Below are 15105 nucleotides of genomic sequence, written 5' to 3'. Positions count from 1 at the left end.
GCATTCGGGTCCGCGGGGTCGCTACTCCCCGACACCTCGCCACAAGGTGCCCTGCGGGCTTATTATTATTATTATTACATTACGCCTTTAAATGTTGCTTGTTAGCAATAAGACTGCCTTTGTACGCTAAACATACATCTTTGATTTAATCACTTTGTTTTGCGTGATCGTACAATACAATGTTCTAAATAAATTAAATAATAAAAAAATATAAGGCCCATAAAGAATGATGATTAATAAAAAGTGGGAAAGGATCTAAAACTTTCATTGAACTAAGACCGACTGAATAACATAAACATTTCTTCCAGATACGACGTGGACATCAATTACGTATTCCCAATATCGCACGAGAGCTGTTCATCGAAACCTGCCAGACCTGACGACTCACCAATCCTCGTGGAGGTCGACAGCAAGATACCCAAACGACCAACCGATGTCAGCTACAAACTCGCTTTTGGACACTAAATATGAACTATTACTAAACTGTTATACATATTGATGAGTGTAGGCAAAAATATTATGCATTCGCAATTGTTTCATGGTTATTATTACATATTATTCTCGTACAATGTTATGCAGCGTGTTTTCCATTCTTTTTCACGAATTTTGGTAATTATTTATCTGTATTTTCATGTAGTTTCTATTTAAGGCAATAAATTTTTATAATAAAGCCATTATGAGCTTGGTGATTGTATGACTTTTGTTAATAAACGGTATGATTAAGGTATTGTTTTATTTTTCCAATTTAAAAAAGTTAACCACAGTTCTTAATTATAAAACTCGTTTGAGGGTTGGTATCGGTTATTCTACCTTATTTTTTTTTTTCTTAAACCTATGCTTCTTCACACGGTTTCATTAATAATTAATTCTTTACTTAAATATATTTGGTCAACAATATTGTTGTGCCATAACTCAAATGTCTATTTGAGTTTTACACATACAATATAAACAGATATCATTGCAAAACATGCTGAGCGGATCAAATTGTCTTGTAGATTAACCGCCTAATAATCTCACGAAAATCTAGGAATATACCGCTTACTTATCTCTTCTGTCGGTTAAGTTACGACTGTATTTAAGAACTAGAAAATCAAGTACTGATAGCGCTTGAACAATATAACTGGTAATTAGTATGCCACAGATGTATGTCTGTTCCGAAGACAATATGTAGGCACGCACCTCTGTATAAACACGTTCACTATGACATTCAGGACTTGACCGTGTCTAAATAGTTCTTCAATGCTTTGAAAATATCGTTTGCGTATAACAGAGGTAATTGTTACACTTATTATTTTAACGATTTTGCTGTTGGTGCAAAGATTAGACGACAGACACGATAATTCGGTTTTGGGAACTCAATAGGTATTTAAGAATTATATTAATTGCTTTATTATAATAATGATTTTCTATAGCTTATTTTAATAAGTTGTTCATAAAAATTTATTCGACTGGGCTTCGTTTGGGTAGACTTTTTTGTAATATAATATAGATTTTTTTGAATGCAAGACTAATCGGAAATAATCTTGCTAAATGGTAAAAGAATTGATTTTTTTTTATTGGTCTTAGTAGTTTCGGAGCCCATTCAATGGAAATAAACAAACTATGAAATCTTTCCCCTTAAAAAAGCAATGATATTGTATTTTATACATTAATTTTAAAGTAAGGCGACAAGCAACTCTATTTCTGGAATTTAGCTATAATAGATTGAAATAGGTCCATTAAACATTTCAAGGCCACATCTCACTTATTTACATTTTACCTCCGTTTTTTTCAAGAGCTATTTAAATTTTACGCCTTAGGCATCGTAATATAACGTCAAAACAAGAAGAGATTCTGAAAATCATGTTAGAGAATTTTGTGAAATCGCAGAGTACCAGCAACTAAATAAAAAAAAGGTTAGTTTAATAAGCACAACATAATCTTTGACAGAGCACCTCTAGGTTATATCGTTTCAGGCAGATTGCGCAAACACTTATTTAGTAGTATGTAAGGAAACTGCTTGAGAGTTTTTTGTGAAAACTTCTAGAAACATGGGCGTGGTGAAGTCGTGCGTGTTTATCTTTATAATTTTAGTGGAATTACAACATATTGTTGCACAAGTAAGTACAACATTAAAACTGTTTTTTGACAAAGTTAATTATTGTCTATTTTAAAATACTTCAATGCAAATACTGTTCATTTTTTGGACTTTTAACTGTTAAATTTCTTGAATGTACCTACCTACTCTATACCTACCGGGTACCTACTCCGATATGCCTGGTTACACTATTTTTAAGAAGTTTTTGTAATAGAAAATATAGTTGGAAAGCCTTTAATGATTTTTAATTGTTTTATATTAAAAAAAAATTATACTTGTATTTCTTTACTATAATTTACATAATTATTCCTAGAGCTGGCTTAGATTAAGGCGATGTGTATTCTAAAGGAATTTGCGTAGACGAACTATAAAGTGCGATGACTTGACCGGGACAAGACTGAACTTCTGTTGAATACAAATTGAAATTAGAAGAATTACTTTAGATATATGGATAGTAAATTATCAATAAGCAACTATTAATCTATACTAAATTTTAAATTTTATGTATTTATTTGATGATAATAAAACAAAAATCGCATATAATATTTAAACTGATGTGAAGTTTAGTTCTGAAAAATAATTTTATCTCAACTGTAGACATCGTCGACCTATTTGTAGAAAAAGAAAAATGAAAACGTTCAACAAGGCAGCTGTAATTTCCTTTAAAAAGCTTGGTAATTAAAATGAGATCCAAACGATTACCGTCAAAGGCTCTTTGTTTATTTTTTTAGCTTATCGGTAAACTTGTAAACTTCTCAATTTACTCTTTTAATTAAATATAAAAGCAATGAATTAAGCTAGGCTTTTTAACATTTACTATTAAATGTTTAATGTTATAGCAAATACGTATGTATGTACGTATTTATTACTTGCTATGAATACTATATTATAAAACCTACGTTTGCGATTAATTTTCATTATTATCATTCATGATATTTCATTCAACAATTCCGTTACAAAATTATTTCAATAAATGGATGAAATGGACCTTGTATGTGCTAGTCGAGCACGCGTCGGTACGAATTGGGCCAGCTCGCACCGGGGAAGTAACACACCACCACAGATGACCGGCGTTAAATAGTAGTATACTGCTGTGTTCTATTCGATGGGGAGCCGCAGGCCCATATCCTTTTCCTTACCCTTCCCATTCCTTTCTATTATTCCTATCGTCAATCCTTTCTTAATCCTTTTGCGATTTGAAGTCGGCAATCCATTTGTAGAGGCATAAGGTCTGCAACTGACCTTAGGCCTCTCCAAATGTTGATGGGCGGTTATAGCGCTTACCATCAGCAAAAAAAAATCAAGTATATAATAACATTTTAGCCTATTTTCGAGTCTCTGCTCTGCGACTTTCTCTGTGATGATGACTCGTCAGATTACGACTTCTGCGATGGTTGCTCATCCGACAGCTCAAGCAAACAGTCACAAACTACATCTACTTCGATGGCACCTGATCAAGAAATCAACATAAAGATTCGTAAGTATCACATTCAAACGAGTATCACATTACTCGTAACATTTTTTGTAACTCAAAAATGGATTAACCGACTTGGATGATATTTATTAAGTAGGTAGTTGACTCCAAAAAAGATTTTAAACAATTTTTAATTTTTATTCCGCTTGAACATTAACTATGCGGCCGGAAATTCCGCTTGAACATTAACTATGGGGCTAATTCCCGGGTTTGTCTATCTCTTTATTCTACTACCCGGGCGCAGCCGCAGTCGAAAAGGTAGTTATGTATATTCATAACCATTTATTTTGTGTGCTTAGTTGTTTGAAGTTAGATTTGAATTAGATTTTTTTAAAGGGAATTTTCAATTTATTTTGTGTTTGCAAGGAATGCATGTGACAAATAAAAAAATAAATAAATGAAATTTAAATTAATTGTCTAACTGAGAGAAATTCTTAGGGGAATCTCTTGTGCAAGTATCAATCTAAAAGATACATTAATGTTCTTTTTTCCCGCCTCAACAATTTTTTTCTTACCTTTTTATAAATTATTGTTATCTAAACAGCGGCGTCCCAAGGCACAGTTTTGGATATAATCAACAAGAATGGAGCATTTTCCGTGAAGGTTGATGCCCAAGGGAGCGGGTCAGGCGCCGCACCGGCAGAATCTTCCACGGCTGCTGCAACCACCGCTGCGGGTGGGTCAACCACAGCAGCCGCAACAACTGCTAAGAAATAACCTTTAATAATATATACTATAATTTACTGTGTTTGATTTGATGCGAGTATTAAACGTCCGAAACTAAAACTAAGAATTTTGTAAAGGGTTTTATAAGTGATTTATTCATTACCAATATCATTTGACCATCCTCGGTTGAAATAGATGATGTAAATCGCGGTCAAAATGCGTAAAAAGTATTTAATTTGTAAACATCTTTATTACTGTAGCTTTTTATACATCTAAATATCACGCTTAACTTCATTTACGCATATATTTGCATACGTTCTTTGTTATAACATGCGTTACGCGGTGATAGAATGAATGTTATATAAATGTATAGTTTTATTGGCGGAAGATATTGGTATGTACATTGTACATTGATATAATGTGAGCAGGTACTTGATGTTGCATTGTATTAGTTCTTAATAGGGGAGAAAATAATACTTCGTTAATGAAGGAAAAGTATTGTATAAATGAAAGTAATATAACTATGTATTATCTTTTTTTATTGTTTCTTCCGTATCTTTATTTCATATAAAAATATAGTTATATCTTGTTCTAATATATTTATAGCCCTCCTGCGCATTATTTTTACATAGGATTTTCTTTTTGGAAACTTCAATTGCCCCTTCGTCCACAAACCCAAAGTTCTTATATCTTAAGGTCCTGATATACTTAGGTTTTATTCATGAACTTTTGTGTAATACCTTCGATCAATAATCACAAGAATAACAATAGTTGTCATTTATGGTTGAAATTTAAAACAATTAACTTTATTGTGCATTTCTTTTATAAAATTTTATACTATATAAGCGTCGCATTTATGCAAAACTGCAAACAGTAGGTACATTAACTAGTTATTTTCAAAATTCATAAATTGCAATAACCTGTATTATAAATTTAGGTAATTTGTATAATCGAATGTTTTCCAAAATGCTTATATAACACAAAATAATTAATACACCTTCATATTGTATGTTTCATAGCATATCTTTTACTTATACCATATAACTATTAGAAGCATAACTATGCACTCGAGCGTAGATTAAAAAAAAAAGTTGTTATGAAATAAGGAAACGCTGAAATATATTTCTTGAAATCAAGAACACTAATTGTTTAATTATTATAATTAATGTATTAGGAAATCCTGTAAAATAATTGGAAATAAATTGTTCTAGTATTTGGTACTGTTTGTTTGAATGTGTAAATGAGTGTTAATAAAAAAATTTCAACTAATTTTCTCGGATTCAGATACCTTTTAATTTGCTTCTTTACGCTGGCTCTACCCTTATTTATCCGGGCATAGATAAATGGAGCGGCATCTTTTGCTAATTAAAATCACTTTGAGAAGATAACGTGATTAAATACTAATAACTGGCTTTAAAAAAATTCAGCCAGTAAAATATATATGTTGTGTGTTTGTTACGATCTGTCAAAAAATTGTTTTAGCAATGAATGTAATTATTGATTGCAAAAATAAACTCGGGATAATAATCCAAAAATTACATTATTTCCATTGTTACTTCAACGCAAATTTTAACAGGTAAATAATTGAATAAGTATGAGGCATTTCTTTCAATATAGCTTTTTAATGAGCTGTGTTCAGCGATTGTTCTCCTCGAAGATAATATCTTAGAGAAATAGACACGTATTACAGATATCCTATAATAATATGTCCTTAGAATCATTTTCAATCACCATACATCACACCACCACCTCGATACCGAGTACTTACGTCATGAGACGACATTTATTTCTTTTCCTAATTCTTAGACATGCCCTGATACGGCTAAAGTGTAAATAAATTCACAATTTTTTTTAGTACGCTCGCTAAGACTTGATCCCTCATCCTATCAAAAGGTGAATATATGGAAAAGCTTTGTTGACTGTGATTGGCTCATAATCTTTAATAGAAGTTTGTGGTTGTAACGTTGGAAAAAACTTATGAAAGGTATTGATACAAAAATTTTTGTAAACATATTCTTATCTGTGACTATCAAGAAGGTGTGAAAGATAAATTTATTTCATTTTCCAGAAAGGACAGATATTGCAATTGCCGTATAAGGTAAAACGAAAATTAATATTCAAGCCATCGAATGTTGCATGTACCTAATAAAACATGAAGCGCATTATTTATGTACTGTTTGTGAGTCACACGATCGTTTTCACTAACATTTGGAGCGCTGTTAAATTTGAAACTGCATTAATAATTTATAATGAGCAATGTCGTGCATATGGCGCCACAAAAACTGTTTAGGAGTGACAATAAATACTGTTTTTGAAATAGGATTAGCAAGACAGAGGAATTCTATGAGGAATATTAATTGATCCTTCTTCTTTTTGTAGTATAAGGTTTCATTCAGCTAACCGACTTTGGTAATTTATATGTATATATTACGACACGACAGAGTAGGTAAATCTGTTTGCCTGTGATCATATGTAGGAATGTATTATGATTTATGTTTAATCATTCGTGTAGATTACACTAATGAGAAAAACGTGCGTCATATTCTATTTTATATTTATATTAACTTTATAAAAAAAAACAGATCAAAAAGGATTAAATTGGACGTAGAAATTTGTATAAAGAGCAATTATCGCGCGATAACGCGAAGTGTATCGAAATGAGTCATGGAGCAACGTTTTATTTTCACGAATATCTATATAAATAGTAAGTACTTACTAAGATGATAAACCTAAACGTAGATTCATTTATCTCCTTCAGAGCATAAAGCCCCTTATCACTGCTAGGGACCGATCTAAATAAAAAATCTTTTTAGGGTTTTTACGTTTTGTACAAGCATATTTATTTACTATACCACACTATAAAGAGAATTATAATTATAAGACTGTTCATAGTATGTATTTTGTGCATAAGTTAAACGAAAACATTACATGAACGAGAAAAATGTAACAATATCTACAAGGGCGATACATTTCAACAGCAACATTCAAGCCATCATAACTCTTATAATACATAAAATATGTCCTTTTAAAATCAGTATTGATATTCCTTAATGCCCCAAAAGCACGTTGTGCTTATAATAAAATTATTAAATGTGCGTGATAATCTAACACAGACTCTATATCTTCACAATAAGCTCCAAATCTGAACGGTTCAGTTATACATTGTTATGCTCGAATTAGGATCTGCTACATGTCGCATATTAATTTATACGACCAGATTTCAGCGAATCAGAACAAAACAGCTTCTCATTAGCTGCTTTTCTCTGTTCGTGAGTAAAAAAGTAAAGATTTATCGTCGACAATGAAGCTGAGGTATCAACGACCGGTTGATTGCTGTTCCCCACGCCGGATGCCCTTCGAGTTTAATTAGAGCTTCTGTGGTACATAGTTAGCCTGGAGTTAGGCATTGATGGTGTTTATTGATAACGGGAGACTGATTTATGTTCTGTTTGAAAAGGATTATTTGTAAAGGTTCGAGATTGTATCAGTTAATTAGAGCACGTTGGATGGTTCGATGTGGGAACTGTGTTATGTTGGATATGATGCAATGGTGGTTAAACTATTCCGATTTCTTGGGATTATTAAGGAATCAGATTAATGCTGTTTTGCCTCTTAGAAGAGATAGGTTTATTGATAATACATAGCTTTAATAGTTGTGATTCAAAGTGAGATGGAATTATGATTTAGTATTTCGAAATAGTAACCATGAGATGACAGTGTATGACTTTAATTTTAATTTAATTATGGTTTAAATACAACGCATTTAAAGAGATTTTGCTTGTGAATTCAAGGAATAGTGGAGTCAAAAATAGTTGAACGTTGGTACCTCTTTCGAAGTTATTTTGCATTTTCAAAAATAATAATTAGATTGAAGACTTTAAAGTTTAAAGATTTTTAACGTTGCTTTACAACTATAAATGTTCTAACAACGGCAAAATTTTAAATTTCGAATTCAATAATAAATTAGAATGATTACAGTTCCTTACTATAATTCCCACTCCTGTAGCTCGATCCACAAAATACACTTCCAGACTATTAGCCGCAGTAAACGCACATATAATAAAAAGGGAATTTCAAAGCGCAAGCACATACCGCGTAGCAGGAAGACGTGCATTTTTTAATTAGGAAACAGTTCGAGTAAAAGCAACCTTCCGTCATCGTCGCACAGACAGGAAAGTACGGTGATGAGTATTAATGAAGCGGACCACGGGCCGGGTGAAGGCATGCGTACGCGCAACTCAGTGTTGCCGCGCATTTCAACCGGTGCATACGCATAGGGTAGACTATCACGCACGGGTCGATGACTCTACCGACATGCGAATTTCATTGATACGGATTTATTTTGATTAATGAGTGTTTATGTAATGAGGTGAATGTTAATGATCTTGAGTGATCGTCTTTTTTTAATGATAATTTTTATTATTCATAACAATTTGATTGAATGTGTGCAATTAATGATGGCATATTTTGTGAATTTTAGCGAAAATTAATGACTTTAATTTAATTATTATTACATTGTTGCAAACAAAATTAAAGTTTGCTATCATTGAGAAGTTTAGATATACTTGAATAATTTTAATTTTTCATAAGATAAACTTAATAGGCCATTAAAGCTAAAAGTAATTATTAATTAAAATATGATTTCATCTCGTTCAAACAAGACTCAATATGAAATATGTAAAATCGTGAACAATCGAAATTTAATATCAAAATAATATAGTCGGATTCTCTTCTGAGATATCCATATTCACTATTATATATACTTAAATTTTATCTTGATCAGATTTTATTAGCCATTACTCTGTCTTTATTACCTTTCATTATATTTAGATTGGCATGTTTTTTTTTCAGTTGTTCCAATTACACGTTTAAGACATAAATTTAAAAAATAAAGCAAAATGAATGCGAACATTTTGTTATTTATTGCTATTAGTTTCGTGCCTGTGGTTTTATCGAAAGCTGGGAGGTATGCTAGGCTTCAAACTGACCCATTGTCAAAGACGAGATGTGATCTCATTTGCCAGGACGCGAGCAAGGAAACTAAAACTAAGGTAATAGTCTTAAACTTTCAATACCTAACAGAGTTATCAAACAAACATGGTTTATTTCTGCCGACAACAATATAATTCATCAATAAACCTGAGTAATTGATTAAAATAATAGTAAACAAATACAAAATGTTACTCATAGCGCTTTCATAGAATATAAAAGCCATATCTTAGTCATTTAAGGTTCAAATAAAAATCTAATTCTTCTGTTTTCAAGCACGTGGTTTTTCCAAAATAAAAAAAACATAACACTGCTCTTTGGATTTTGCTTAGACTTGCTTTGAAAGAACTTAGGTAATATGTTATAGTAGTCGGACTAAAATTATTTAGAATAGTTTATTACATTTATTTATTGGTCACCGAAATATTATTATTAAAAGACGATAAGTGTTTTAGCAAAACCTTACTTTATGACAACTTTACTGTACTATCCATAATAATGTCTCAATTAATTCTAGTTAATCTTATTTCAGACATATATAAGAGCTTTTGTAACCCTTTCGACGACGTAAATTTAACTTGCGTGTGCTAGGTGCTAATTAAGTGCTGACGTAAATATGAAGTGATATAGAATTTTGGCAAGTCGACGTAGATGGAAGCTCTTGTTAAATAATATCAATTTCGCTCAATGTTAGAGTTAGAAATGCGTATGAATTAGCATGTAATCAACTAAAACATTCTCATATTATTTTACTGAATTACTGAAATACATACCTATGTTCAACAATATACTCTTAATTAAGTTATTAATGTGTGAAAAAGAATTGTACGAATTAGAATAATTTCTGAATAGATTGTAATCAAAGCAAATCAAAAGTGTTTAAAAAATGCCTTTAATTTGTACGTATAACGTGATTGAAAGTGTTACATTTAAATTTCTATTGACATTTGATATTATGTCAATCAATTACTCTTCAAGAGTTGATAATTGAAGACACAGTTACACTGGGTGTGCGTCATTTAGTCTTCAAAGGAGCCATTATGTCTTGTTCATTAACACAAACTATGTTCTAATGTGCATTGTAACGGTACACATAAATACCATCTTTATTACGAGTAAAGTTGTACTTTCTGCGGACATTAGCACTTGTCATGTTAAATATAAAGCTTTTACGTGTATATTATTTGCGAAAATAATACACGTAAAAGGTTTTCATTCAAGACAGCAAGAGTATAATTCAATTAAACAATAATAAATTCATTGTAGTGCTATAAAAATGTGCGTTTGTATATCAAAAATCATAAACGCATGTACCTTATTGATTATAATAAATTATATAAGTAATTATAAAAGAAACAGAAACGAAAGAAATCTAACTGTTCATATGCATATATGCTAAGCAGATTCCTACAACCAAATCGCTTATTCACTTAAATTACAACATCAACAGTGTCGCGCAGAATGCCGCGCTAAAGAGCAGAAGCCTGGCACTTGTCCAATATCAGACAACCCGAGGTGGCTCGCCGCGTGCGTGGAGGCTTGCAATCAGGATTCTCAGTGTGATGGAACCCAGCGGTGTTGCAAGCATGGCTGCAGCTCAGCCTGCAACGAGCCTGTGGACTTATTGACATTGCCAGGTATTATTTAACAATGTCTAATAAACCTTTTGAAAAAAACATTTCTTATCCATTTCTTATTTTTATCCTAAAAAAAAAACATTCAAATACCTGAACATCATATCCGAAAAATTCAAGACAGCGTAACTTAAAACATAACGCGTTTAGAATATATTTTAAAGTTTGTAAGATATATATACATATCCATTTCTTATTGAATTACCTTTGCTTTAGATTTTACATGAACAATAATTAGCGCAAGGTATTTAACTATTCAGTTGATCACATAATATACCACATAATATAACAAATCAATAGGTAATAATTGTTCAAGCCTTAAAAAAACCCAAACGAGTCTATTTCAGACTTGAACAAACTTTTCATACTAATGATAACACTTGAATAAAATTATTCAATGGAGGGAATAAGAAAATGGTATTAGATATAATGAAATATAATGTGATATTATTGAGCAACAGTAGATAAACATCTGGATTATAAAATGACGTATGAAGTAAATCACCTAATTTCAAATTTTAGGATAAAGTACCGAAAGGCCAAAACATATAACATTCAATTTTATACATGTCACAACCAACTATCTGAATAATAAAACCCAGCCTCTTTATTAAACAGCGCTGTCTATGTAATTGCCTCAATGAATGATATTCAGCTTAACTGTATAATACAATATTTAATTATCTGATTTGCTGGTGTTTACACAATAGTTTAAACATTATTAAACGCCATTTAATAAACAAGGCAGTTTAACTAAGACAATTTTCAAGATATACATTTATTAACATTGGAAAAGATAGACATGTTTTTATATAACATTCTGCGGTGAGATCGTGGGATTTGTATACCATAAAAATATTACAATGATCCGATTGTTCGATCATTCTCTTGATGTTTTCCTTTTGTAACAATTGAATCAAATTACTTTTAAATTGTTAAAAAACCTTTGCATACATCAAGCAAGAGAAACAAGAGAATTATAGACAAGTTTTCAATATATTGTTTTGTAGTTATAAGGTCTAGTGCAATTCCTAGATATTTATTATTGTAACGGTAAAATATAATTATTTTTCCACTGTAAATCAATAGACCTTCGTAATTTAATAAAAACAGATGGAATTAATTTATAACAAAACGATGTTGTCCAGTGGCAAATTTATTTAAATTTGCATAACATTTACCATCGCTTATATAAAAAGGTTTGGTTATAGGTCTTCCTGCATTACCAAAAGTAGAAGAGGCGAAAGAAAGGCGAAAGTCGGTCTTGGTGAGGTGGTCTGGTGGAGTTGGGGATTCGGCGAGAGCTGTACCAGGCAGAGTGCTCTATCTTCTAGAGGAACAGCATCATCTCGGACCCAAGTACGAGGAAGCGAGACTGGGAGACTGGAACTTGATCACGAGGACTAATAAGTATGTATACTTATGCATATATACTATAAAAAAATAATTAAATGAGTATGAAATTGAGTTGGTGATACAAATGTTGTATCTCGAAAGATCCGGGTATTATCACATTGTGTAGAAATATAAGTAAAACAAGTACTTTGGCATAAATACTTTGGCGTACTGATTCCAGCCCAGAATCTTTTACATAAGAGACGTAGAAGCTTAAAAAATAATGATATAACGTGAGAACAGCCATTGTTCTTCAATTCCAGCATTAGGAAACATTTACAATTAAGATAAACTTTAAACCCTAAAATGGCGCCTTATTGACAATATGATGATTCGTCTAGTCCTGTTGTCTTACGTTCCCGCACTATTTGCCCTAGACATTAACCTCTAATTGATCAATGGGAACGACTTTAATCATTGGCACTGAACTCCTCTGAATGGAACCAATAACTGAAATTTACACAAACTTAAGACATATATTTAGGTATATAAATAAGAACTATATTACAAAAAAATTAAAAAGGATGAAATGATATTGGTACGTGAGAAATTTTGAAAGAATAGAAAAAATTTGATCACGAGGCAGGATATCCTGCCTCGTGATCAAATTTTTTCTATTCTTTCAAAATTTCTCATTTATAAAGCATTTCAATGCTATAAAACTAAAAATTAAAAATGATATTGGTACAGCAAAGCATACATTTATTAGGTAAATAGCACATTATCAAGTGTTTTAACTTAATAAACGACGTTGCGAATATATTTTTAATCTTCCAACATTATTATTTCTTATCTTAACGACCTATCCATTCATAACATTTGAGCTAATATTTAATGCCGATTAAAACGATAAAGACATTGTGAAATAAGCGATTCCTTGATACGAATGTAGAATGCACTATCTAAAGCAAATTGTAAATCATGTCTCAATGTTGGCCTCTTAGAGTAAAGGTACTTGTTTACTAACTTGCAACATTGTTAGCATATTGGTACAAAACATCAGTAATCATCACTTAAGCGGCCATTACCCACGAATGGTAAGCAGTAGAATGGTGTACCTACAGTTCTGCATACCATTCAACATTTAAGCAATACGTAACAGCAAAATATTACTGTGTTATAATGAAAATTAACAAGAATTCAACACTTATGATTATCATCTTTAGCATATGTGATAGATTGTAAAATGTAATAACAAAATGTTGTGACATTTAGTTTATGAGTCCATTAACAACACGCCCGATCGGTCATTGACTCATTCAGACAATAAAAGGTAAAGCTCAAATGAATACGACAATTAAATCCCTGTTTTCCTTAATTATTTTGTTTGAACACTTTAACATAGCACTAAATCAGTTTTACGCAGGTATGCATACTACACGATAATAAATTACGTATAATATTTTAAATAATGTTACTGTGTCGAGCCTCTAAACTATTGGTGTGGTTTTCCGAGAAAGGAATGATGAAATGATTATCTACTACTTGTGATATATTTAACATATAACCATTTTATAACAGATATAATAATATTACATTACATACATACATTATATATACATATAATGTAGATACATTCAGGTCACCAATGTCATAACAATGTAGTAGTATTACTATAACTTACTATCATTCACTAAAATACGTATAATAATGATATATTTAATATTATTTTCATTGGATGATTATATTTCCTTAAATGCGTTTCTATATTGAATAGTAGTGGTTAAATGAATATAAGCGTAATTTAGATAGAGTCTTAATAAATAAGAATATAAAATTTTGAATTTCTATGAAGGCATAATCAAAACACAGCAAATTTATCTATAAAACTTTCCAGTTTGAGGGCCCGTGAGTCGTTCAGTTTTAATGAGTTCTTTAGAAACTAAAGAAGTTATAAATGAAGTGGCTTGTTGAGGTGGCTGGTTCATTCTTTAGTTTTATTTTAATAAAATAAAATCATATAATTATCGGGCATCTTATATTTATAACCTCATTTCGCTGCAATAATTTACATGAGAGTAAATGGTACTTATTTGGTTTTACGCTTCAAATCTAAATTCAAACGTTTTATTATGAAAAAGTGTGATAAATTTAAATAGTTTGGAAATCCATTGAACTCTGAATAAAATGTTACTTCATATAAAATTGCAAGGACATAAATAACACTCGTAAAGCCATAACAGACGGAGTGGTACGCCAGTTCCGGCACAGACACTTGAATCGGCAATCGAACCCGGAACCCGTTTGAAATACTACGTGTTATTTTTTCAATCTCCTTTGTTTATGGAGATTATGATCAGTTTTATAAAGGCTCTTGATGACTTTCAATTTAAAGAACATGTATAAATTATTTTCTCGCAAATGGTAGGAATACTGAACACTTAAATTTGATTGTTTATAGCTTGGTTACATATGAAACGATTAAAACGAAAAGTATTTAAGTGCACCGATTGAAGTTTAATTAGACGAAAAGAAATGAAGCATGAAAACATAATCTGAAAAAGCAATCACACGAATCAAAGCGAGTTACAATAATGATGTATCAATTGAATGCTTTCTAAACTGTCTTCCGTGTAGCGTGCAGGTTTTACATCACGACGATGCAAAGAATTGCATCACTGATTATAAACATTGTTAACAATTTGTTATTCTAATTATCGATTCCTGGTATCATTTTTTTAACCTTTAACGTGCTTAGTAGCGCTTTGTTTGCATCGATTGACTGTCAATCAAACGTTAAGGGAACATCTTAATTTGTTTCTTGGTAACTTTTACCTGCGCTTGCATTCTGTTAGCCTCGATGAATATTTTAAAATATAACAGCGCTTTATCTTATTTCTGATGATATCAACGTAATGACTGATGTTTGT

At 31.3% G+C, this 15105-nt stretch overlaps 3 protein-coding genes across 3 annotated transcripts in view; all 3 read left to right on the top strand.

Annotated features, from left to right (window-relative positions):
- The window catches only part of LOC119836897, a 7934-nt gene extending 7213 nt beyond the window's left edge, over window positions 1-721 (top strand). Inside the window, exon 5 of the mRNA XM_038362351.1 lies at window positions 309-721. Within this exon, the coding sequence (XP_038218279.1) occupies window positions 309-465 (157 nt within the window). The 3' untranslated portion in view covers window positions 466-721. The remainder of the gene's footprint in view (window positions 1-308) is intronic.
- A 1224-nt stretch (window positions 722-1945) lies between these two features.
- On the top strand, window positions 1946-4302 carry LOC119839485. Its single transcript, XM_038365771.1, has 3 exons — window positions 1946-2099; window positions 3401-3554; window positions 4096-4302. The coding sequence occupies exons 1-3, from the start codon at window positions 2031-2033 to the stop codon at window positions 4266-4268; spliced, it is 396 nt and encodes a 131-aa protein (XP_038221699.1). The 5' UTR covers window positions 1946-2030; the 3' UTR covers window positions 4269-4302.
- A 4125-nt stretch (window positions 4303-8427) lies between these two features.
- The window catches only part of LOC119839484 (anosmin-1), an 11187-nt gene continuing 4509 nt past the window's right edge, over window positions 8428-15105 (top strand). Inside the window, exons 1-4 of the mRNA XM_038365770.1 lie at window positions 8428-8586; window positions 9069-9268; window positions 10657-10843; window positions 12052-12250. Coding sequence (XP_038221698.1) covers window positions 9116-9268; window positions 10657-10843; window positions 12052-12250 — 539 coding nt within the window. The 5' untranslated portion in view covers window positions 8428-8586; window positions 9069-9115. The remainder of the gene's footprint in view (window positions 8587-9068; window positions 9269-10656; window positions 10844-12051; window positions 12251-15105) is intronic.

The sequence above is a fragment of the Zerene cesonia genome, chromosome 3, assembly GCF_012273895.1.
Source record: "Zerene cesonia ecotype Mississippi chromosome 3, Zerene_cesonia_1.1, whole genome shotgun sequence".
Lineage (NCBI taxonomy): Eukaryota > Metazoa > Arthropoda > Insecta > Lepidoptera > Pieridae > Zerene > Zerene cesonia.
The sequence above is the reverse complement of the archived record's forward strand: the minus strand, read 5'-3'. Positions and strand labels throughout refer to the sequence as shown.

Excerpts from the sequence above, each read along its gene's own strand:
- LOC119839485 (XM_038365771.1), top strand. The coding sequence starts at position 2,031 with ATGGGCGTGGTGAAGTCGTGCGTGTTTATCTTTATAATTTTAGTGGAA. Across the intron at positions 2,100-3,400 it reads TACAACATATTGTTGCACAA|CCTATTTTCGAGTCTCTGCT; the intron begins GTAAGTACAACA and ends ATAACATTTTAG. Across the intron at positions 3,555-4,095 it reads AGAAATCAACATAAAGATTC|CGGCGTCCCAAGGCACAGTT; the intron begins GTAAGTATCACA and ends TTATCTAAACAG.